Source organism: Chiloscyllium plagiosum, chromosome 22 (genome assembly GCF_004010195.1).
Source record: "Chiloscyllium plagiosum isolate BGI_BamShark_2017 chromosome 22, ASM401019v2, whole genome shotgun sequence".
NCBI classification, from domain to species: domain Eukaryota; kingdom Metazoa; phylum Chordata; class Chondrichthyes; order Orectolobiformes; family Hemiscylliidae; genus Chiloscyllium; species Chiloscyllium plagiosum.
Genome location: NC_057731.1, coordinates 27,195,254 through 27,222,400, shown reverse-complemented (window position 1 = coordinate 27,222,400; position 27,147 = coordinate 27,195,254). Strand labels below are relative to the sequence as shown.

At 39.8% G+C, this 27,147-nt stretch overlaps 1 protein-coding gene across 5 annotated transcripts in view; it reads right to left on the bottom strand.

Moving 5' to 3' along the window:
* LOC122561142 (disintegrin and metalloproteinase domain-containing protein 12) overlaps positions 1 to 27,147 on the bottom strand; it is a 344,810-nt gene that overhangs the window by 33,281 nt on the left and 284,382 nt on the right. For all 5 annotated transcript variants that reach the window (XM_043712616.1, XM_043712619.1, XM_043712618.1 and 2 more), the window contains 4 exons: positions 23,541 to 23,736; positions 21,276 to 21,384; positions 12,995 to 13,193; positions 8,694 to 8,771 (listed from right to left, as the gene is read on the bottom strand). In XM_043712616.1, the coding sequence (XP_043568551.1) occupies positions 8,694 to 8,771; positions 12,995 to 13,193; positions 21,276 to 21,384; positions 23,541 to 23,736 (582 nt within the window). The remainder of the gene's footprint in view (positions 1 to 8,693; positions 8,772 to 12,994; positions 13,194 to 21,275; positions 21,385 to 23,540; positions 23,737 to 27,147) is intronic.

Genomic DNA, 27,147 nt, shown 5'->3' with positions numbered 1-27,147 from the left:
TCACAACAAACTCTTACTTGGACAGTGCCAGGTTTCCCCCTGAATTATGCACGCTGAAGGATGGAAATCCTACCCTGAGAATGTTGGCCAGTCTGACCAGTCTGGACCCGCAACTCTTGAGTATCAGCACCATCACCAAGACCGATGGTTACTGCTGGAATTGTACTTGGGCTTTTATCTGAATGGAGTATGTTAGGAAGGATGGGAATTTTGGGGTACTGCTGACAGGCAAGGTCAGCAAGTCTACCAAAAGTACAGTAGATGGTATCTCAAAGCCATTCCTTTCCCAATGCCAGGTCACTAATCGAGCACAGAGTGCCTGAGAATGAGGGCGCCACTCTTAATAGGTTGCAGTTTGCTGTGTGATTGATAGAATTGCAGTGGCATTGGGATAGACCTCGTCAGTCATCTTTAAGTGGAGGATTAAGGGCCTCAATTGTCCTCCCAGTGGAAAGGCTGCCAACTTCTTGCCTCACCCAAAGCTCAGGGGAGGTGGGTTGAATCTACAGTAAGGTATCCATACTTCATAGCCTCCTGTCCAATCAAACACACTCCAATCTAGAGGGACCATGGAAGTAAACTATATTCTTGCCTCACTCACTAAACCTGGAAGTTAGTTCCATACATATATAACTTATATAAACAAGTTCCTTTTGGTGTCTATTCGAGATGTCCCAGATTTAATCTTTTATTTTTGATCTCTCACAAAATCTGTTATTCTAATCTAGCCTTTTGCAAACTTAAAACACTTCTGTCATCATTATTTTTTGTGTTGTTTTCAGGAAAAAGAGTAGAAACTTTTTTCAAATCTTGCTCCATCCTTTATTTACTTCCTATCAGGCACCATCCCAGCAAATCAATGTTGTACAATCTCTGGCTTGTTGTCTTGTACTCATTAGGACAATTTGCAAGTGTACAAATTCAATGGAAACACCAATATTTATACTGCATGAGTGCACAACAGCTGATTGGTTGGCAAGTAGGCTTAGATTGGTGTATGACTTGCTTTGGGGAATGCAGCAACTAGTGATGATTTACAGTTATCTGCTGGGCTTTGGTTAAATTTTAAACCAGGTAGTTAACTTGCAAGGATCTGAAAAATTACATTGTGAATGCCTGTCACCTATTTTGTTGAGTTAAGTGCATGTACATCCTAATTGCATAAGACAGTCTCCCGTGTATTAATAAATAGAGCATTTGCAATTACTTCACACTGTGAGCCTGACTGACAATTCTAAATTGGTTGCTGCCATAATTCTTTGTATACTAAGGATGATCCAGTAAATGTGATTCAATTGTATAATGTTAGACACTGTACTGCAACTTTTGCAAGCACAAGTGAATTGATGAAGAGATAAACTATTTGATGCAATCTGTCAGCATTTAGGATGTACAGTCTATGTTCTTGCTTTTAGACTGGCATTGAAATTTGTACATTACATTACTCACTTGTGTGATAGGCCGAATGTTGTTTTTGCTTGTTGGCAGTATCTTGTTAGTGGTGAATAAAGTTGCTGCTGCATAGTAGCAGTGTGAAATAACTGGCTCAACATGCTGCTCAAACATTTGAGATACCTTACCCTTCCAGTGTAATCTGAGATATACTGAATACTTTTCAGGGCCTACACTCACCGCTTTAGAGCTATTCATGAGTTTGCGCAATAGTTCGTGAGAAACTATTTGATCAGGGTTTAATCCATCCATATAAGTGCTAAGTTTGCATGGTGAACAAATAGCTTGGCTCCTATTTACATGGTTGGTGATAAGGCCAATCTTACAGTATGTGGAGTGTGGGAATCCCAACATGTATTGTGACCAGTGAAGGAAGATTTGCGGTAGACATAGTAGAGAACCCACTGTGGTTCTGCAATTGGATGACTGTTGTTGCATATTCCTGACTGTTACATTGACAATGAATTCAGAATAGTCAGTTAAGCCCACAATGTGGCACATTTGCATGTATTGGAAGACATGAGGCCTTCTGCTTTGCAGACAGAAAGAACATGTACATGCATTGCATCTATTTCAATTCCACAAAATAAATAAGTCAGTCACTGATTCATTTCTCAGGGAAACACCCTGACCAATCAGTCAAGCTCCCTAAAATTAACTTAAAATTAAAACAAAGTCTGGCAATTAACTATCAAATATTTATAATTGATGCACTCGCCAAACAGAGTCTACTTGCTAGCCAATCAGCACTTGCCTCTCATGCAGTATAAATGTTAGTTTTCACTATAAATTATTGATATTCTTGTGAATTATTCTGACAAGTGTAAGACAAAAATTTCAACAAAATGTGTATTTGCTTTTAGCAATACTCACATCCTATACCACCAACTAGTTATTATTATTTAACTGGTGAAAAAATAATTACAATGGAACAATGGATATCTAACAAGAACAGTACAGCACAGGTACAGATTCTTCAGCCCACCAAGCCTGCACTGAGACATGATAATTTTGTAAACTAAAAACCTTTTGCCTGTGTGTGGTCTGTATCTCTCTATTCCCTGCATATTCATGTATCTGTCAAAATGCCTCTTAAATGTTACATTTGCTTCAATCACCTTCCTTGGCACTGCATTGCATGAATCCACGTGAAAAACTTACCTCTCACATGTTCTTTAAACTTGCCCCGTTTTACTTTAAACCTGTGTCCCCTCATAATTAACATTTTTACCCTGGGAAAAAGACTCTGACTATCCATTCTATCTGTGCCTCTCAAAATTTTGTAAATGTCTATCAGATCACGTCTCAGCCTCTGACATTCAAGTGAAAACAAACCAAGTTTGTCCAATCTCTTCTCAGAGCTAACACCCTCCAAACCAGACAACATTCTGGTAAACCTTTTCTGTACCCTCTACCACATCTTTCTGGTAGTGTGGTGACCAGAATTGAATGCAATTTTCCAAATGTGACCTAACTCAATTTCTATACAGCTACAACAATGACCTGTGTACTTTATGCCCCAACTGATGGACATATGCCTTCTTGACCACTTTATTCACTTGTGTGACCACTTTCAGGGAATCAGGGACCTGTATATCTAGATTGCTCTGTTTGTTAATGGTTCTAAGGGTTCTGCTATTTAATGTATACTTTCCTCTTGCTTAGACCTTTCAAAATGCATCACTTCACATTTGTTCAGATTAATTTTCGTATTCCATTTCTCTGCCCATGTCTCCATCCTATTCAGATCCTGCTGTATCTTCTGTAGAGGAGAAAGTGAGGACAGCAGATGCTGGAGATCAGAGCTGAAAATGTGTTGCTGGAACAGCGCAGCAGGTCAGGCAGCATTCAGGGAACAGGAGAATCAACGTTTTGGGCACAAGCCCTTCCTCAGGAAGGGCTATCTTCTGTAGATCAAAGTATAGAATATAAAAACAGAAAGAGCTAAAAAAACTTAGCAGGTCTGACAGCCTGGGAAAGAGAAACAGAGTAAATATTACAAGTTGAATTTGACTGTTTGAAATTCAGTTAAGAGATATAGTTGAAGGAAACTTGCTGCTGCAATTAACGACTGAAGATCTTACATTTGAAAAAGACATGGGTGAGAGAAGAAAATCGTGATTTAAGTTCACAGATGACCACCATAGAGAAGCAAATCCTTGTTATTTATATTGATCACTTGCAAAATGAGGAAGGCCCTTGCAGGGAAGTAAATTGATTTGCCACTCAACCTGCAGATAACAATGACATGCGGGACCTTCGTAAAAATCTATTTCCTCACTAATAGAGTTGCAGTAATGTTGCTCAGTTTTATATTTCAGATTTCATATTTCAGTAATTTACTTTTGTTTTAGTGAAGAATTCATTGTCACTCATTTTCTGAAAAAAAGTCATCTTACAGAGATTCATTGCTTTCCATTTCCCTTCTGATCTTAGGTCAGATGTTTACAAAACCTGCTTTCATAGCCATATCTCCTTTCTCAGATATAACCCAACTTATCCCGTGTGAATTCCAAATGCAGTTCAATCCTTTGTGTTTGAATACACATAGGATTACAGGTCTCTCTGAGATGGTAAATAGGCAAAGTCTTTTCCCTGGGATCGGGGAGTCCATAACTAGAGGGCATAGGGTGAGAGGGGAAAGATATAAAAGAGACCTAAGGGGCAACTTTTTTCACGCAGAGGGTGGTACGTGTATGGAATGAGCTGCCAGAGGAAGTGGTGCAACATTTAAGAGGCATTTGGATGGATATATGAATAGGAAGGGTTTGGAGGGATATGGGCTGTGTGCTGGCAGGTGGGACTAGATTGGGTTGGGATATCTGGTCGGCATGAACGGGTTGGACCGAAGGATCTGTTTCCATGCTGTACATCTCTATGACTCTATGCTGTTCTTGCTACAAACTAAGATCTACACTTAGTGCCATGTGACATCAAATGCCATATACTTGACTTCTCCTTTCATCAGCAACAACTCACCAAAATATAGAAATCGGTTACAATAAAACATCAAAAGGCGAAGGACATAGAAAGGACGTTTTGCTGCAGTTATATTAAGTCCTAATTAGACTCCATCTGGATCACTATGTACAGTAATGTTGGTAACCTCCTTAGGCAGGGTATAGTGGCATTAGCAACAGCACTGTGCATATTCACCAGAATGTGACCTGGATCTTGTGGGTTACATTATGAGGAGATGCAACAAAACAGGAAATAAGCCAGATCATTCAGGTAAGAAATTAAGAAACGGAAATGGTGACAGAAGAGTGGAACTCTCTTAATTGAGTGGAGCTCAATTAAATATTTTAAATCAGAGATCTTTCCATCAGGCTTTTCGTCTCTCCCAACAATTCAGTTGGTAATGATAGATTGATGGCACTTTTTATGAGATGAGGCAGGCTTCACAAATTCAATGATATTTTCTCATTTTTTCTCAATTCATTCTTAAATTATAGCTAGTTCATTTGAGAGATCCATATTGCACGTCATTAGGACATTGATGGAATACCACAACAAGATGACTGAAATTCAGAATGATAAAACTAAAACAAAAGATAGCCAATGACGATGAAACCTATTAATAAAAGGAGGATACAACAGATTGGATAATACATTGCCTAAATAATAGAAATTGAAAACTTCAATAGTTGGATGGAAGTCATCTGTTGTTTATAACTAATTTTGATGAAGGAAGGTATTAAAACAGACTATGTGTGTTTGAGATGTTTCAGTGAAGATGATAGGTATGGTGAGACAGAACAGGGAATGGCATAATTTCATCACACTCCCAACTCTTGCCTGATAGATGGTGGAAAGCATTTGTGGAGTCAGGTATTAGGCCACTTGTTGCAGGACACCAAGCTTCCGACCTGTCTTTGTAGCCACTGTATTTTTGTGGCTGATCCTGTTCAATTCAAGGTCAATCGTTAATGAACAATTGAAAAATTTAATGACAGTAATGGTGAAAAATTTAATGACAGTAATGTCACTAAAGTCATGGGGAGTGGATTGTACTCTCTCTGGTTGAAGATGGTCATTGTGTGGCACAACAGTTACTTGCCACTTTTCAGCCTAAGCCCAGATGTTGACTGGGTCTGGCTGCGTGAATGGATTGCTTCCTTATCTGTGAAGCAGCAAATAGAATGGAACATTTTACAATTATCAGTTAACTTTCTGTTTTGTGATAAAGGGAAGGCCTTTGAGGAAAACAGTTTAAGATGGTTGTGCCTTGGTTGAGGAGCTCCGGAAAAAATGTGCTGGAGTTTAGATGACTGGCCTCTGATAACCACAACAGAGGTGAGAGCCTGGGAATATTGCAGCTATATTAACTCTTTTCCAGACTCCCCAAAATCAGTTCCCCATATAAGTCACAAGTCAGGAGTACGATGGAATACCGTTCCCTTGACTGGATGAGTGCAGTTCCAATAAAATTCAAGAAGCTTGCCACCATCCAGGACAAAGCAGCCAAATTGATTGGTGCCACATGCACAAATATTTACTCCCTCCACCATGGACCCTCACTAGCAGCAGTGTGTACTATCTACAAGATGCACTGCAAATATTCATCAAAGCTCCTTAAACAGAACCTTCCAAACCCATGACCACTATCACCTAGAAGAACAAAGGCAACAGATAAATGAGACTAACACCATCTATGAGTTTCCTTACAAGCCTTTTATCATCCTGACTTGGAAGAATATTGATATTACTTCAGTGTCGCTAAGTCACTGAAACTCCCTCCCTAATGGCGTTATGGTACTACGTACAGCAAATGGACGTCAAGAAGACAATCCATCACCACCTTCTCAAGGCAAACTTGAGATGGACAATAATGCTCAGGAAGCCAGCGATGCCACATCCTCTAATTGAATAAATAAAACCTCTCTCCAGAAGGTTGACAGGGTGCTCTGAAAGCACAGATTTGAATTGTACGACACAGTGGCAAGAAGTATTGGAAGGCTGTAGAAGGGACACAGTATGGACAGATTGGATTAGGACATTTCTCAGGCTGCTTCCTCAAGCTCTTAGTGCTTGCTTACTTAGTGTCTACCTGAATGCTCACATCATCTGTGCATTACCTTGCCTTGCTTTGCTGTGCCAATTAGCATAGCCACACAACCAGGCAGTCCTGAGTCAAGGGGATATACATTTTACTGTACTGCAGAGTGCAACATTGATCTAATATTGCTCCGTATGCTAGCAGCTTGTCACTATCACCTGCCTATTTGTGGGAATTTGTTTTGCATAAGTTGACTACTCTATTTTCTGCATTACAACATTGATTACACTTCAAAATTGCCTCATTGGTTGGCAGTTGAAGTCATCTGGTAGTTGTGAAAGGAGCCATACCTTTCTTTCTTCCCCATTTACCCTATTCAATTAAAGGGTTAAAGGGTTAAAAAGGGCCATTTACTCATACACACATTTTTATTCACCTTACAGAAATTTACTGCAAGAATGATTACTAAGCTCAACAAAAATAAGAAAATTTAATCAGCAAGCTACAACCCATATCGCTACAGAATGATGCCAACATCCACAGCTACATAGAATAAAAAGTGATCGAAAAATAGAGTCTAAATCTTCATGCCCAATCCCTAGCACATATATGATCAATGAGAGCATCATGTGGCTAACCCCTCCTGTAACAGACGCTGGTGGTGAACTGAAGAGAATGGAGTTGAAGCAAAGTGAGGAATCTTTGGAGCTCCCCGATCCCAAACAGACACAGTCTGTGGGTAGAATTGCTCTCCTTAAAATAACACTGTTTCCTCTTCACTGGAAAGCTCCAGATTCTATGCAGAGGAATTTCAGGCAAAAAAAGTGAAGCAAGAGCTCCAAGGCAGGAGCTTTCGTGGGCAGCATGGTCTGGTACTGACTGACAAACTGATCTATGGGGATGGGGAAATAGGGGAATGACTGAGACACTCAACACCTTTGGGTCATAGCTGATGTGGCCAAGTAGACCAGTCTGCTCATGCATCCATATTTTGTTAGGAAATCTGCCATATTTACAGACAGAAACCAGAAGAGATCAGCAAAAATACTTAGTGTTTAGACTGAAAACAAGAGAAAGCCATTCTGTAACTTTGTTTGCAATAATTAGGATCCTGGATAAGATTGGTGCATGAAGGTACATGAGAAAGGATTAGGGTAAGAGAACAAATGGCCATGATTAATATGATAAAGTCTCCCATATTGTCTTACTCGACAAAAGGGTGCTCTCTCATCAAACAGAGATGACTGATGGTAGTTTAACCTGAGGGTTACCATGCTTTAGGTGAGGGAGGGGTTGAGAAGGAGAGTCCTTCATGGTAACCTCAGCTGGTGCAGGAACCCACTCTGCATTACAAATCTGCTGTTCATGACAAACTGAATTCAGCTAAGCTCTGAAACATTTAAGTCTTATTTTCTTAAGAATCAAACAGTCACCGAGGTGAAAATCCACTGAAGTATTCAGAAGAGAAGTACATTGATTTATGAATCATTCAGGAGTGCAGGCATGCTATTTTAGGATAGAAAATCATTACAACCTAGTCCGATTGGTGAACACCACTTGGATAATGGAGTGAGCTCTCTTGGCTGACTTGGCGTTTTTTGATCCTTCAATCCTACATGATTAGAACAGAAGTTCTATTCAGCTCTTATAACCCTTCTACGTAGATTCAAGGTTGAGATAGAAAATCAATGCTTGGTCCAAAATTATCTTTATAAATTCAGAGCATTTTCCCCCAAAACATATCCATCAGAGAATGAGGCTTGGATTTTAACTTATTCATATCTTCCCTCCTAAGCACATAACAGGGACTTGGGACTTGCATCACAGGGCATTGATGAAAATGTTTGTTACTGTTGCTGTTACTACTGGTTCTTAAATTCTATCTAATATTATCAGAACTGACATTTTCAGTTTTGCTTTGCTAATATTAAATATTCGATAAGACTTAATTTGCAACCGTGGAAATGAATTACATTTACATAACAGTTTGATTAATGTTGTCAGTTGAGAACAAGACTAATTTCAGATGGCTACAAACTTTAAAGAACTGAACATTTAAATTTAAGAATGATCCTACTTCATTCAATCCATCCTTGGTTTTTTACATTGGAGTATGCTTGCATTATATAAGATGAATCTTCACTTGACCAAGAAAAGTAGCTACATGCAGAAAAATGTATGGTTATTTGCATAATTAGGGAATTATTATACACATTTTATCTGCATTGTTGCACAATCTTACCCCTTGGCCATGACATTTTGAAGCACATTCTATCACTCCAAAGACACTGATGTTCTGGCACTGTCGATTTAGGCAAATCTGAGAAAATACAAATGTCTGCATTATTCTAAATAAAGAAAATTGACTATGCAAGTAAACAAAAGAGTGGTGCCTCTGATCAACATTTGAGTTACTTTATGTGAAGCATTCTTTTCTATAATCCCTTGTGGTACAATGTAAATTAATGTCCAGTCCTCATACATCCCTGCTTAAACAACTGGAGCAGTTGCATCATTTGCTTTAATATGGAAAATGACATAGAATGTTTAATTGAAGCATAATCAAAAATAAATATTGAGCCAATGAAACAAATGCATTCAGGAAAATGATCAGAAGAAAGACCAAAGAGTTTATTTTTTAAGAGGTGAGGGAGCCAGAAAGGGTTCCTGAATCTTAGGCAAATCTGGGCAGTTGAAATCAATAATGGGGCAAGGCAAGAGGCTGCACAAGATGCCCGAGCCAGAGAGACAAAGCATTTGGACATGATTTGGGAGGTGACAGGATTACAATGCTAGAAGAGGCTGTAGAGATAGGGAAGGATGAGCCATGAGGGATATAAGGCACAACGATAAAAGTTTTAACTTTGAGGTGCCAAGGTATCTTAGCTCAGTTGGCTGGATGGCAGGTTTGTGATGCAGAGTAATGATTAGATTAGATTCCCTACAGTGTGGAAACAGGCCCATCAGCCCAACCAGTCCACACCGACCCTCCAAAGAGTAACCCACCCAAACCCATTTCCCTCTGACTAACGCACCAAACACTATGGACAATTTAGCATGGCCAATTCACCTGACCTGCACATCTTTGGATTGTGGGAGGAAACTAGAGCACCCGGAGGAAACCCACGCAGACACGAGGAGAATGTGCAAACTCTACAGTCAGTCACCCGAGGCTGGAATCGAACCTGGGACCCTGGTGCTGTGAGGCAGCAGTGCTAACCACTGAGCCACCGTGCCGCCCCACTGAGCCACCGTGCCACCCCCATTGCCAACAATGGGTTCAATTCCCACACTGGCTGAGGTTAGCATAAAGGACTCTCCTTCTCAATGTGTCTTCTCCCCTGAGACATGGTGACCCTCAGGTTAAACCACCACCAACTGTCTCTCTCTCTAATGACAGAGCAGCCTTATGGTTTTGTAGGACTTTAGTAACTTTAGCCAACTCAGGATGGTAGGTTAACAGCTTGATGTGGGACAAGGGATAGGCTCAAACCTCTTCAAAATGAATGGCAAAAATTTCTGCAACACTGAACTTTTTATTTTGCTTTCATGAAGTCAGGTACTTTATCAATACTTTGATGTGATTTTCATCTTTCTGAAATTAAAAAGTTCAATCATGAACAAGGAAACTTAGAAAAAAAAGTGCTGAGGATGAAAACCTTTCTGATTCTGTTGATGGATTAATACAGATAGGAGATGACAGGGAGTGTACTTGAAATCCAATTTATCACTGTGCCAGAACGGTGCTGCTTATACAGTTTAGAAATCCAGTCAAAGACAGGGAAACTAGAATGACAATTGTTACACCCTACATCTGGGAAAAGACTCACTGGCCACAAGCCAGGGACTACAATAACTGGGCAATAATGCTACAGCTAAAACTCTGATTCAAGTTCACATCTAATGAAGTAATTCTCTAAGGCTGGACAAAATACAGTAGGAGGATAAATAATTTACAAATTTAATTTAGTTTGTGCTTTTTACGTTAAGACTGATACAGATTGTGAACATGAGCATAAATCAATTGAGCTGACTGGCCTGTTTCTAGGCTGTACAATTTATATAATTCTAAATGTATTCTACAAACAAAAATGGAGACTGAAAAATGTTTCCAGTTTCAGCTTTTCAAACTCCAGTCAGGTTAACATCCAATGGGTGTTAGACATGAATAGAAAAATAAGGATCACAGGAGGAGTGTTCCTGGCCTCAAACTAGTGAGGTTCAAAAAATGAAATTTTTATGTTCATCCACACAACTGAATTGTCCACCAAGCATAGTGCACAAATGACATTGAAAACTGTAACAGTACTGTAGTATAATCAGTCCTTCCACTTACAGTTATTTAACTTGCTGCACAAGCACAACATGAAAGAAGCTGGAGTAGGGATTATGCACATTGTGCACATTAATTATTAGGATTTGGTTACATTTTCTCCTTCTTTGCTAAAATTAATGTAGCCACAAAAGTTGCTGCACAGTGAACCAATTGAAATATATTATTTTCTTCATGTCGATAGGAAACAGTGTTAGACAGCAACTCAGACTTCAGAAACTAAAGTGAGAAGTACAAAGCAGGAAGAAGACATTCTTGTTTTCCCATTAGGATCACATACTGCACTGAAAGGGCTGGTTTAATTGAGGAAATGGGATCTTATCCATCAGTTGAAGAGATAATGGGTGCCCTATGGTGTCTTTTTTAGGGAAGGCGTACTGCAATAAGTGTCACTCTGGTACATACCAGGACAACAGCAGGGATTCCTCAGGATCGAGGACCCCAGGATGCTGAACAAATTTAGGGCTCAAAGTGTTAATGGTTTCAAACCAATGTACAAATGGCCAATCTGATGCTGGCAACAGGGAGATGCTGGCTGCAGTCCATATGACATCCATCCATTAGGTGCAGCATCGTCGCCGGACTCCCGAATATTGGCAGGGCAAGAATCAAGGGGTGGGGTTGCACAGGGTGTGGAAATGGGGGGTGAGAAGCAATAATGATCAGATGGTCTGACCCTCCCCCTTTCCTGGATCACTTGTTCAGGCACTTAATATATTTAAATGAGCGATACCAACCCCATCCCACAATCCCCTTGGGATCCCAGAGACAGCTCAACACAGGTTTGTTTGTCTCATTTCCTATAAGGTAAGCCCACTCCCAAGGTAATACCATCAGCAGCAGAAAGAGAGACCTGAAAGTGGGTTAATTGCCTTCCTGCCATGATCTTAATTGGTGTGGAGGTGGGAGCACAGCCGGGTCACCACCTGCCTTCCTGCCTCTTGAGTAAATTTCCTATTCCAAAACCCTCCACAAAAATCCACTTTCTAATCCATCCAAACTGTCTACAAAGAGATCAGTAGCCCCTAAAGTGAGCTTTGCCCATATGGGCAAGTGGCAAGTTCAGGGTACAAATGATTTTGAGCATAAATTCTATTGCACAACAGAAATTCATGTAAGCACTGCCAAATGGGTGTCTGCGCTGATATTTTGATGAGGATTATACTTATACTAGGCCTTGTAGTAGTATTCCCATCTAATCCTGAATGTGGTGGCAAATGCTATCCAGGAACTTGAGCAAAGTACAATAAGAGAGGGTGCTCGCATGGTGGGATGTGTTGTCTTTCAGACTGGATGAAACTTTAAGTAATCAAGTTTCAGTCTGTCTTCTCACGTAGATGCAGAAGTCCCATTGAATTAATCTAAGTTAACAGGAGAATTCCTTGACATACAGGTCAACATTTATCCATCAACAGGCCTGATTAAAATAGATTATCTGGTTTATTGTGTTATTACTCTCTGTGTGACCTTGTGTGTAAACTAAATGCTGCATTTCCTAAGCGAAGTTCAGGGCTCCAGTTTCATCACCACCTGAGCAAACACCTCCAACAAGCATTACCGTGCTTTACGGAACCCTTTTCAAACTCTGTGGGCAATAAATCGGGCAGGGGAATTGAATTTTCCTCAAACTGTTGATGCTGAATAAAAAAATTACATGGCATTAAAAATTATTTTGCGATAAATTCTGTGAAGCCAGTAGGAACGGGAACACTCCTCTGACACTACAGTGGTTGTGAACAGCCATTCAGTGTTCTGCTCCTTTTCTGTTTTCCTGGACCTTACCTGAAGGCCTCTGCTGGTGAGCCTAACATTGATGTCTTTGCTCAGAGGAGCTGTGTGTGTTGGCATAATCAGCCCTGGCAAATCAAGCTGATAGCGGTGAAATGGCTTGAGGAACAGCTCCTATCAATCTTCTTGGTTTAGGTATGCGCTGACTCCATGGAGGCAAATCTACCCCAATATATCTTATTAGGTCACAATATTATTTTAGGAAAATGGTCAGCGTTATGAAACTTACAAATACATTGAAAATTATGGCAAATATCAAATCTTTACAGTTATTCAATATTATCAATTTAGTCCTCTGTAGTAATTCCCACTGCAACGAAAGGTCAGTCAACTCATATTTAGCAACACAAAATCTTATCTAAAGAGGAGAATGCTTACTCGAATGAAGGCTCAATAAATGATTGATTATGGCATATTCCTACCTTCCCCTGTCCACATTTGGTGCCTGTTAGTACAAGCCCTGGATCAGGCATATCATCCCCTAGATAGACATGTGTGCCACGGCACAAGATCTTTCCACCTTCTTGCAAGGGGATGTTAGTTTCAATGGAGACTGCATTTGTCCCAATGACAGGGCGGCTCGCTCCTCCCTGACATTGTATTTTTCCACATTGGGCATCTCTGTTAAGAAAAGTAGACAGACTGTATAACTGAGGGCACATTCCCATAAAGTGGAAAGATGATGGCTACAAATTAAACTTCAGAATCCAGAGAATAGTTAAGCTTTGGGAGATTATGTCAATCCATTAACATTAAAAATATCATCTATTGTGGTAAAATACTCAGCTAAATCCAAAGAAGTGATATTTTTATATCTTTGAACATCTTCCAAAATTTCCATTTTGTAAGCAGACCACACAGCACACTGAGAATTCTATTTTTTACTGATGATACACATTACAAAGTGCATTGAAAGGGAAGTACCTGTACAAAAATCCAAATTAATCCTTAATTTGTAATACTCTCTCTATATAAAAGGTTTTTATTTAATTGACAGTTGTTCATCTGCCATCAGAGGATTCTCATTTAGTGTAACATTTCTTTCCATATTTCCTGAACCTGGCTGTTTTGATTGACTAAGTTACAAACAGGCTTCAGTCAACTTAGTTCGTAACTTTGGAAAATGTTCAACTTGCAGTTCATTTAAGTAATGTATAGTCTGAGCTGCCAAATTTACTAGGTAATAAATAAATAATGAGGCTCCTGTGCACTGAATAAACGATTAGGCCTCAAGTGAAGTTGTTCTTGTGCGTGCGGGTAAGATATTTTTGCTGAATCGACAGCTTCTCATATACATATCAGTATTCTGCTGGCAGAATTTATTCAGCCTTCTGCAAAGATGGTTTTGGCTATTACATTTTAAATTTAAAAGCAAATAATCGTGTTTCTCCTGTTAACTGCCGAATGAAATGAGCAGTGCATTTGCCTTTAAAATAAAGCTTTAATATGTTTGTTGAGCTTTATATTAAAATTGCTACGAATTAATCCCATGAGTTGTTTGCACATTCACTTGTTAGTCTTGTAAGACTGACACTATAAAATAGTTGTCATATACCTAAGAATTTGTCTGCAAATATGCGATCAGCCTGTTGATCATCAGTCTCTTTAAAGTATTAGGATGCCTCTAAAAAGAGAAACATTTTTTGTTTTGCATCTATGGGTACATTTGCAGTTCAAATTTAAGGGAGGGTGAACTTTGCAGTCAGCATTGAAGCAAAGGCTCTTGTTGCTGCCATCAAACATAGCTGTCTGCAAAGATCTGATGATGTTTTGGTTCAAACATCCCACTTTGAAACATCCATTTGAACCTTGCAGCAATTCAAGGCCATCCCCAGGCATCTAGCAGCAACTTATGGCTGGAAGCAGGGCAAATAGCCAATCAATTTGAAGTATTCTCATAATCAGTAGGAAAGTAAAAACACTGAATCTCTTCACTTTTCATTTTAAATTTTACAAATGCCACAGTAAATACTTTGGATAGGAACATGGAATTTAGCTAAAACTAAATTATCTTTGCCATACTTTTAAAACAAAATAGAAATATATGGAGTTTCTTAACATAATGGAGCCACGTGACATTCAACTAATATAAGACTACTCTTTCAGGGTTGTTAATAAATATTGTGAACTAAGCTTGCAGTTAAACTTAATTACACTCAAAAGGTACCACACTTCCAAGAGTTTTAATGGCAAGACATAAAGGGTAAAAGTATAAGCTCTCACTATTCAATTATTTCCATTTATTGCAGTCATGCGGACTTTAATAATGTAGGGGAAATGGAGAGTACTGATAGCTACTGCTGAAAATTTGGGACCAACTTAGCACATGTGGATTGCAGAAGCTGCTGTCAGAGACTGGACAAACTTGGTTTATTTTCACTTGAAAGTCGAAGAATGAGGGTGACCTGATCGATATTTCCAACATTATAAGGTCCATGGATAGAAATGATAGTCTTTTTCTCAGGGTAGAACATCAATTTCTAGGGGATATAGGTTTAAGATAAAAACGGGTAGGAGATGTGTGAGGCAATTTTTTAAAATCTTTTTAAGAGGGTGGTATGTGCCTGGTAAGCAGAGATGTTGATAGAGCTGGATACAAGAGTAACATTTTTAAGAGGCATTTTAAAAGACAGATATATGAACTGGCAGGGAATAGAGGGACACAGACTGCGTGGAGGCAAAAGATTTTCAGTTTAGAAAGGCATCATATGCCTGCATAGTCTTGATGGGCCAAAGGGCCTGTGCTGTACTGTTCTTTGTTCTGTGATGGTAAAACACTGATTTTTACTTTCATTACAATGACAAAGTCTGGGCCAAAATTTCCTCCAGATTATCTAAGATTTTTCACTTAGTCAGTTCAAGTGTTGGCAAAGAATTGTTGATTTTGTAAAATAGGAACAGCTATTTTTAACTGATTCATAGTATAGCTCTGTAATATCTAAAAACAATACTACAAGAAGGCCTGTTATTCTTATCTGTTCCAAAGGTGAAACCAAAGCCTCTCTTTGACTGCTACCATAAAACTCAAGGGGGCAATTTTCTCTGAATAATTTAGCACTAAAGAGCCTCTGAGGTACCACCATTTGATCTGAAGCTAAATCACCAGTTTAGTCTGTGTTTAGTTTAAGCCATCATCTTGAAAAATGACTTAAAGCTTACACTATGAATGACCACCCAGACATTTGTTAAGGGCTGATTGACACATGGATTGCTTGCGATCATATTAATGAATAGTGACTTCACCTAATCTTCCAATAGTGACCCGCTGATTAGGAATAAACAAGAAAAAACACAGAAAATGCTGGAGAAGCTCAGCAGGTCTGGCAGCGTCTGAGAAGACAGAAACAGATGATAACAATTCAAGTCTGATATGACTCCCTCAGAACAAACAGAAGAGGTTGCCACCCAGGTCAGTACAGTCTCAGTCATCTGGAGGAATGCACAGCACTGGAGAAAGAAGATTAATGACATTCTCCACTTCACCAGTGTTAAGTGCCACCATCTTCTCTCTGATATCTCAATGTAACTCTGTTACTATATCCACCTCCCATATGGCTCATGATCCACTGATCTATAGCCAGGAACACCTTCCCTGACTCACTGTCAGCCAACGCAAACTCCGACACCAATAACCCTGCAAGCCCCCAGCACTGCTATTAACTAGCTCAGGATACCTCCCCACCTGCATCAGAATTATCAGCTATGCCACCCACTTTCATCTCCCCTACAATACACCTCTCTCTCATTTGAGAATGAATACAGCCCCTCAAGGGCAAAATCAATATGGGTGGTGGCCTATTTGATATTCAGCTCCTCACCCTTTACATATAGAATATCCGGACTTAGAATGGCTGCCTGACCATTTCCATGCCTTTGCATATGAATGATCTTGATTTGCTATGCTGAGGCCCCCTGAGTGAAGGCTATCCCCTTTGAGGCCCACTGGCAACCATGGCAAACTTCCTTCCTCTGTGTCTTTGCAAAATGGAAAGGCAATGTGAGCATCCAGGTATGGTCAAAGTGAGTCAGCATTATGACAGTGAGTGAAGAGCCCAGAGATACAGCCTGACCCAATCCCTGAGCTGAGTGTGTGTCCCTAAGCACAAAATATCCTTGCTGCAGCATTACAACAACAGTTACTGGTACAGCCTGAGGTGCAGCACTGAAGTGCAGAAGTGTCCAGTAATTGGATTGGTGATGTGCCTTAAGGGTTGGAGAGGCTGGCACATATCGGATATCAATGCCCATGGATGTGGAATGCATGAAATTGGTGCCCATGGAATATGCCCTGAGATGTTGATGCCCATTGTCCAACATGGAAGTTCTTTGGATCAAGCAGTGAGCTGAATTCTCCAGCTACCTGCTCTGATCTCCATATCAACTTTTATCATCCAGCTTGTATGGTAAGTTTTGTAGATAGAAGTGTGAATATTAAATGCAGCAGGTTGGACCATAAAAAACAATTTAACAATCAATAACCCCCCGAACAATGTGCAACTTGCTGCTGCCAAGTGAGAATCTTCCCATGCTGCTTGTGAAAAGCATAAAAGATGGAATGAGATACTCCTGAAGTCAGGATAGCCTATCATGACTGCCCATCCAATTCTGCCACAAATGTGGCCATAGTCCATGTACTCAGACCCCTATAAGCCCTAAGTCTGAACAAGGTATGTAAAATTACAAATGTTCATTAAAAATTAAAGATTGTGGATTGTAATCAAAAAAGGAATTCATATTCCCAATGTATGGGGTGAGTTTGTAAAAGGTATCAAGAAATAGTGATTTGTCTTTCAAGTACACTCTTGTATAAAAACCTATCAGATGAAATCCTGCCTGGGCCCTGAGAATTATTTTGTACCTCAGCTTCCCAGAGAGGTCAGCACAGAACCACTTTTCACCTGAATTACAATCTGGTTGTTCAAGCTAATTTGGAAATAAAGGTCAACCCACAGGCTGCATTGACATAAAAATTGAAAGCAAGGTCAGTTTATTGCATAAAAGGAAATTACTGCGGATGCTGGAATCTGAAACCAAAAGAGAAAATAGTGGAAAATCTCAGCAGGTCTAGCAGCATCTGTAAGGAGAGAAAAGAGCTGACTTTTTGAGTCTAACTGACCCTTTGTCAAAGCTTTAACAATAGGTCAGTTAGACTCAAAACGTCAGCTCTTTTCTCTCCTTACAGATGCTGCCAGACCTGCTGAGATTTTCCAGTATTTTCTCTTTTGGTGTCAGTTTATTGCATTCTGTTGTTGTGGTTCTGTTCGCCGAGCTGGGAATTTGTGTTGCAGACATTTCGTCCCCTGTCTAGGTGACATCCTCAGTGCTTGGGAGCCTCCTGTGAAGCGCTTCTGTGATATTTCCTCCGGCATTTGTAGTGGTTTGAATCTGCCGCTTCCGGTTGTCAGTTCCATCTGTCCGCTGCAGTGGTCGGTATATTGGGTCCAGGTCGATGTGCTTATTGATTGAAACGATTCAATCAATATACCGATCACTGCAGCGGACAGCTGGAACTGACAACCGGAAGCGGCAGATTCAAACCACTATAAATGCCGGAGGAAGGATCACAGAAGGGCTTCACAGGAGGCTCCCAAGCACTGAGGATGTTACCTAGACAGGGGACGAACTGTCTGCAACACAAATTCCCAGCTTGGCAAACAGAACCACAACAACGAGCACCCGAGCTACAAATCTTCTCACAGACTTTATTGCATTCTGTTTGAATTTTTCTGTTTTGGGTGTAACGAATGCTTCTTAATGTCACCATCTGGTTTGAAATATAATTTCAAGATTGCACATAGCTTTAAAAACTGAGAGCTCTAGAGTATCCTTCTTGCTGCTTTAATAAATTCATGCATAGCAATCCAGAATTGACTTGGGATATTTTCACAAAAGTATCCGATTGCTGAAATTGGAAATAAATGAGATGTTACTGCTTCAATGTCTGTTCAAAAAGTAATTTTTCTTGGTCAAAAGGCTTTTTCCTATGAGCTATGGAATTCAATCACCAGGGCCCAACTGGAAACATTCTCTTCATGAAAATACCTTCATGAAAATTTTGAATGAACTTTAACTAAACATATCTCTGTGAAAATGATGTGCAGCATTTATGTGCTCAGCCTGCATCAGATGTGCACTGCTTGCTGTAATGGATAGGGGGCCCTGTAGTAGTCCAGGACACCCACCTTGGTCCGATATTATGGCCCCACATTCCACAAACAATTGTTTAACAAGAGTTTCAGGTCTCTTTGGGTAAATGGTTTGCAGCTGATCACCGTTTGTACTGTGTATGCTACAGTTAGTCTTCTCAGGTGCAAAGCAATCAAACCAAGAGTGCTCAAATAGATTTCTTAAGGTTCCCACCCAAATCATACATTTGATACTTGTTTCTTAACTGAACATGGAGCCAGGAGGAGCCTGGCATTCTGGCCAGTGGAATGTTTTCTTTGCGCTGGGCGGGTTGGACTGCTCAAAATGCCAAGATTGCAAGGGGCCCACCCTACCACCACCTCCAGTTCATGACTAACATACAAATGAGGAGTAAATTACTGCAGATGCTGGAATCTAAACTGGAAACAAAAAATGCTGGAGATCACAGGATCATTGCAGCATTCATGAAGAGAAAGCAAGCTAACATGTCGAGTCTAAATGAGGAGTCATTTCAACTTGAAACCTTAGCTTGCTTTCTCTCCATGGATACTGCCTGACTAACCATCAAATGAAGCTTGTGAAAAATTTTGCTGTACTCCAATCATTAGCTTCTTTAGATATATGCAGTGGGCTTATGACCTGGCTCACACCTACTTTCACTACTATTTAACTTCCAAATCTTTGCATTTCCTCAAAAATTATGATTGTTCAAATTTAAATTAAAAATGTCCCCACGCCAAACATCTTGCTGCTTAAGAATATAGATATCCTTGCTAGTTCAGCACAGAAACTAGTTTTTTTGAGGGCAATAGAGTGCCAACTGCTGTAACTAACCAGAAAACCGGCAACCTGAACAAAACCATCAATCTGAAGAAGGGTCTCAGGACTTGAAATGTTGACTCTGTTTTCTCTCCATGCTGCTAGACCTACTGAGTTTCTACAGCAGCTCCTGTTTTTGTTTGCTTCAGATCTCCAGCATCCACAATTTTGTTTTACTGTTTCAATCTGAACTGCTGGGGGAGAATGGAACAGTCTTTTCACTAATTGGTGTCGGCTCCTAAAGAAATCTGATGTTATTCTTTGGTAATTTGATCTAAGCTGCTTGCAAAATCAGGCAGCAATGTAGGCAAAAACATTAAAGTTCTGGGGAAATTAGGGAATCAGAGTTGGACATCTATAAAAGATTTTCTGGGAACTCGAATAAGTGGATAAACGGCTCTATTGCACTAATAGAAAATGAATCGTTACAGAGATAGAACTAATGTGAGCCATTGGAAATTTGAATGTCATGGATGGAAAGTAAACTCAGATTAGCCAGAACAAGACATCATACATATTTAATTAATTTTTAAGGAATAATGATTTTGTCATTGCAGAAAATCAAGACTGGTGGAAAATTAAATGCTGGTTACAAATAATATAGGGAGAAAGTGAGCACTGCAGATGCTGGATTTCAGAGTCAAAGAGTGTGGTGCTGGAATGAGACATTGGGGAGTAAGGATGCCTACTTGCGGAAGGCTTCAGAGAATATCTTCAGGACATATGCATACAACAACCCCACTACCCCGTGGCCGAACACTTTAACTCCCCCTCCCACTCTGACAAGGACATGCAGGTCCTGGGAATCGTCCACTGCCAAACCCTTACCACCTGACATCTGAAGGAAGTACGCCTCAACCTCTGCCTTGGGAGCGTCCAACCACATTGGATCAATGTGGATTTCAGCAGTTTTCCCATTTTCCCTCCACTCACCTTATCCCAGATCTAACCTTCTAACTTGGCACCACCCTCATGACCTGTCCTACCTGTCCATCATCCTTCCCACCTATCCATTCCACCCTCCTCTCTGATCTATCACCTTCATCCCCAACTTCATCTCCCTATCGCATTCCCAGCTACCTCCCCCCCAGCCCCACCCCCTCCCATTTATCTCTCAGCCCCTCTCATTCCTGACAAAGAGCTTATGCTTGAAACGTCGATTCTCCTGCTCCTTGGATGCTGCCTGGCGGGCTGTGCTTTTCCAGCACCACACTCTTCAACTACAAATAATATAACCTACATTACTTGACAACTGAACTTTATGGCTCTAAACACAGCATCATTTACCACAGGCCTTTAAGTTAAAAAAAAAATAAGAACAGTGTACGAGAATAAAACACTTCACAGATACACTGTTCCTAGGTCACAGATGAAATAAGGTGGAAGAATTATATCACAGCTAAATAAAAAGCAAAACAGGCCTCCACCCTCTAGTTTACTTAAATTTATACTCATCTAAAATTCTCATAACAGGTAAGAGGTACTAACACTTCAAAGATGAAATCCTCCAATTGTGGGGCAGGTAGTATATAATAAAGTCACCCGATATAACAAAACCAAGTGATGTGTGCTAAGTAGGGAGTAGATCCAAAGGCAGTGATGAAAAACACAAAGCTAACAGGAAGTTTGTACAAGTTTCTGTACATTTTATATGTTTTTACATACAGTAATTACAGAGCGGAAAAGTCTTCAGTCAACTGTTTGTGTCTTGAGAAGATGCAAGATGTATGTTTGTACCTGATGTCACACTTTGCAAACAAACCAGTCGAGTCCTTCCCACAATTACCGTATGGGTCACCTGCTGAGTTAACTCTTTCAAAGCAGATTCCAGGGGCAGGTTTGGCACCTGAAGGAGTTGGAATAATTTCAGTTACTTTTATGAATACATCTCAAGATGAACAAAGTGCTAAGAAATGGACCTACCTTTCATCTTATACCAATGACAGAGCTAAACTGGTGAATTATGGAGGAATATTGTTCACTTATTAGAAATGTATTTGGTGTAAGGATTTCATAAATATAACATTTGATTTATGGACATTAGGTACAGAAATTAAGCTTTTCATATCTATTTGGAACAATCTCTGATCAAAATGAACCAAAGAATCATGTCAAGAACCATCTATTCCTCACTAGTTTCAAGTTCACATCATGGTAATATACGCTGCAAACGTCTCACCAACTGGAGTTAATACCACTTCATTAACATCTGTGCCTTTGTGTAGAAAGGCTGATTATCAGCCCTGAAGATAGCACAACCATTTCTCTAAAGATCCTCTATAATAATGGCAGCTGTTTTAGGTAGACATTTGTTCCTGGATGAGAAATTTCCAAAAGCCTTCTGACAAGGTTGAACATAAAACATTATTGCGTAAAGTAGGAGTTCATGGTATAGGGGGCAACATATTAGCACAATGAATGATTGGATGCCAGGCACGAAAACAGAGAGTATTCAGATTGATGTGAGTAAGTGAGGTTCCTCAAGGTCTGTGCTGAGCCCATTATGTATTATAATTTATATCAATGACTTGAAGGACTTGTGGCTAAATTTGCAGTTTGCACAAAGATAGGTAGGAAAGTGTGTTGTGAAGATGACATAGCAAAGATACAGATCAATATCGATAGGTTAGTGAGTGTGCAAAAACTTAGCAGAATAACCAAGTATTCCTTAAGTGAAACAATTGCACAGATGCCACTATCCCATCACCAAGTCACCCTTTATTTACGTGCGCACTGTATATGGTGTCTCGACTGAGGGGACCTTCTGTCAGCCAGGGTTCCCTGATTGACCCAGATTAACAACCCCAATCAAGAATCTCATAGTCAATGAGATCCATCTGGCCATGGTTCCAATCATTACATCAAACTTTATATAAACTGCAGAATTCCAGGTGCAGAGAGATTGAGGTGCTCTAGTGCATCAGCCACAATGTGTTATTATGCAGATACAGCAATGAATTAAGAAGGCTAATGGGATGCTGGAAAATGAAAGTAATAGCAAGGATATTTGGCTTCAGTTATGTAGGGCAATGATGAGATCACACCTCGAATACTGTGCGCTGTTTTGATCTCCTTATTTAAGGAAGGATGTAAATTTGTTGGAGATAGTCCAGCAGAGATTTACTAGATTTATGCATAGAATAAGCAGGCTATTTTACAAGGAAAGATTGGATAGGCTGCAATTGCTTTGACTATATTTTTTGAAGAGTGAGGGATGATTTATTTGAAATTGATAAGATCTGAATGGTGTTGACAAGGTGAATATGGAAAGGATGTTTCTGTTTGTTGGTGAGTCCAGAACCAGGAAACACTGCTTTCCAATTAGGGATGATCCTAGTAGAAGAGAGATGAAAGGAACATTTTTCTCAGAGAGTTGTGTGGCTTTGGAACTCTGCCTCAAAAGGTGGTAGAAATGGTTTCATTAAATTTTTTTTAAGGTCGAGATAGATAGGCAAGGGAATCAAAGGTTATCAGAGGTAGATATGAATTCAGAATACAATCAGAACAGTCATGACCTTATTGAATAACAATGCACACTTGAAGTGTTGAATGACCTACTCTGCTCCTAAGTTATACAGAGTCGAGAAGTGTGGCGCTGGAAAAGCACAGCAGGTCAGGCAGCATCTAAGGAGCAGGAGAATCGATGTTTTGGGCATAAGCCCTTCATTAGGATTTTTAGGATGGGAGGGGGGTGGTGGCTGGAGGAAGGGGGCTTCTTCCCCCACATTCCTGATGAAGGGCTTATGCCTGAAACATCAATTCTACTGGTCCTTAGATGCTGCCTGACTCGCTGTGCTTTTCCAGTGCCACCCTTTTCGACTATGATCTCCAGCATCCACTGTCCTCAATTTCTCCTAAGTTATACATACAATACATACAATATAAAGGGCTCAGATCCGTAACAGCAATTTTAAAATCTTGTCTTGAATACATTCAAAAATGATCATACAATGATCAGTCAATAATGTTCTATGCTGTATTAGATTTAAAATCACGATTTACCTGGTCCCCAAAGAGTAATACACTGTTGCTCATGGGTCTGACATATCCCATTGTAACAGTAACCATCCTTCTTATGACAGGGTTGCCCATCGTGCAGATACACATTAGCTGGACAATGTGCATTTGTTCCAGTGCAAAATTCAGGCAGATCACAAGAATTGCTGGAATCTCTGCAAGGGGTTCCTGGTGGCTTCAGCTGTAAATATACATTAACAACAAAAAAAGAAAATGCATCAATGGGCTGAAAGTTACATCGTGTATTTTAAATGTTCGAAAACAGAATGATGGCCTTTCGCTGGTGTAAATCAATTTATAGTACATGTTAATCTTAACATTTAATATAGATTAATAAACACTTTAAGCAAATTTAAAGTGGGTATATTTAAATGGAGACAATAAAATTAGGTGACACCATGGGAGTAAACTCTGCAGAGACACTCACAATTCTCGCATGCCCTTAAGATCATTTTTCTCGGGTTTCTTTGCATCTAGTATGAAAACTGTGGCAGACAGATATGATAATTCATCCCTATGTGTTGCATATTCTTCATTATTGCTTCAATGATACAGTATCCTACATATGCCAGTATTGTGTTGCTGGACTTGTAACCCAAAAATACTGACAAATAATAGAAAACACAAACTCCAATTCCACTGTGGCAGTTTGAGAATTGGAATTTAACCATCATTTTCACATTTTGTCACAGGTGGTGGATCAAGGAAGCACATACTGTTCATCCCTAATTTCCCTCAAGAAAGTGTTGGTGAGCAGCATTCTTGAACTGCTGCAGTCCACGTGGTATAAATATATCTATAGCCCTGACAGAAAATAAGTTCCAAAATTTTGACCCACAACTACATTCCCACTACAACTAGATATAGTAAGCAATGCTTATCAGTGCCATCCACATTGTGAGAATGAAATAAAAAGATGGACAGGTTTCTATAGTTACAAGGCAACAGGACAATGGAAAGAAAGTTTAAATAACATTATAGAAGTTGTCTCAGAGGAAGACATTGCAGCAATGTCCATCATAGATATGATGTCCTTTAACAAAATGAGGCTACAACATGCATTTGGGGATCTGACTGGCTTCTTAAGCTTCTCGAGGTTTTAGAGTTCTTTAGCAACTATCATTTCCCACCCCAACATCTCTCTAATGATAAGCTCCTAAGGACAGTTAGGAACACATGAATAAACACACTGAAAATATTTAAATAAGTTTGGGAAATTTATGGCAATTAGCGTTGAATCAAGCCACGTGTGGAAATCACACTTCTAACAGCACAGGAGGTCGTATTGCATCATGGTAGTGTTCCTACCTCTGTAGTCCCACCTCAGGACTTGAGGAAAGTTGTATCATAACGTGGCCAAACAGGTTGAATAGAAATTTATAAATCCTTCAGATGAAAGTATGGCAGATGGTAAGAACGAGAGAATTTCTTGGCCAGCCAGAACTGTGGTAGCTGCAGGACAACAGCCTCCCAGGTTAAAAGGCAACATGTGCAGTCTCTTGCCATGACCAAATAACATACTCATCCTGAGGGGCCATCACATACACTTTTGACAGCATTTCTACCAAAATGTTGATGGAATGATTTTCCTGTCAATTTGCATAAGGGAAATAATTGCCATTAAAATTAAATGAAATCATTGGCTGGGTCTTCTCATATATTGCTATTAATACAAATGCCATGTAACCCCAAGCCAAACACAGTCCTCATTTCCAATATAAACAGATTGATTGAAGATATATAGAAGGGTCACATTATGTTTGTTTAAAATCTTTTCTTCTATTCTCCTTCTAAGGGGTAATTTTCCACCTTTGCACCACCAGCAGAGGCCCTCATATGCTGGCAAAACATTCCAGTAATTTGGAAATATATCATATTCTGTATCCCTTCCATCAACTTAAGTGGTAGTAAAATTGTGCCTTTTTCACAAATAAATGTCTATACACAATGGTTGAATTTCTGCCTGGTAGCAGCTGGAAGGTGGAACGTTATCTCATTGACCTCATACTCTGTTGCAGAACGAGAACACACTTATACCAATCTGCTACTCTACATTGTATTGTATCAAATAGATAAAGACTATAGATTAACTAAAAACAATCTTTCCTCATACAACTGATCTTTAACTTGACCCATAGATGTCCCCAGTGAATCAGTAATAAATTGGGCAGCATTCCCTGGGCGCTACTTCAACACAGGCTTCCATCAGCTTTACCATCAGTACCGATAAAGCTGCAACTTGACAAAGCTTGTCACATTCATCACAACATTTAAAACATTGATCTCATCTTGCACTTGACCACAGAAGAGCAAAGTAGGTAAGCTACTGCATTTCAAACTGCTATTAGAGCAATGAAAACATTTGCAGTGATATTGAAGGTGATGCTTACTCACAATGTACAATAAGAGAACCATTTGATCAATTTACACTTTGTAGAAGATGAAAATGTTAGTTTCTAAAGATTTGGAATAAAACTAAAAAAAGGAAGAGAGCGATGCAAGCAACAAGAACATAAATAGTGATACTGGAAATCTGAAAACAAGAACAGAAAAATATACAAAATTTACTCAGTAAGTTGGGCAGAATTTGAAGAGTAATTGAAGTTCATCAGTTAATCATGGAGTCTTAAAGTCTTCAGTAGACTTGAAAATATTAAAGGTGATTACAATTTGAAAAAGAGCTGAAACCCTCAAATCCTTTTCAAAACTTTCCCCTCTCACCTTAAAACTATGACTTCTAGTTTTGGACTCCCCAGCCTAGGAAAAAAAACTAAGCTATTCACCTTATCCATGCTCTTCATGATTTTATAAACCTCTAAGGATGTTGCCAGGGTTGGAGGATCTCAGCTACAGGGAGAGGCTGAACAGGCTGGGGCTGTTTTCCCTGGAGCGTCGGAGGCTGAGGGGTGACCTTATAGAGATTTACAAAATTATGAGGGGCATGGATAGGATAAGTAGGCAACGTCTTTTCCCTGGGATCGGGGAGTCCAGAACTAGAGGGCATAGGTTTAGGGTGAGAGGGGAAAGATATAAAAGAGACCTAAAGGGCAACTTTTTCATTCAGAGGGTGATACGTGTATAGAATGAGCTGCCAGAGGATGTAGTGGATGCTGGTACAATTGCAACATTTAAGAGGCTTTTGGATGGGTATATGAATAGAAATGGTTTGGAGGGATATGGGCCGGGTGCTGGCAGGTGGGACTAGATTGGGTTGGGATATCTGGTCGGCATGGACGGGTTGGACCGAAGGGTCTGTTTCCATGCTGTACATCTCTATGACTCTATGAAGCTTCTCCCTATAACTCAAATCATTCGGTCCTGGCAATGTCCTTGTAAATCTTTTCTGCAACCTCTCAAGTTTAACAATATCCTTCTTATAGAAAGGCAACTAGAATTGTATGCAATATTCTATAAGTGGTCTGGGCAATGTCCTTTAAAGCCACAACATGATGTCCCAACTCCTCTATTCAATGTTCTGATGAATGAAAGCAAACAGGCCAAATGCCTTCTTCACCATCCTGTCTAACTATGACTCCACTTTAAAGGAACTATGCACCTGCACCCCTAGGTCTCTTTGTTGAGCAACACTCCC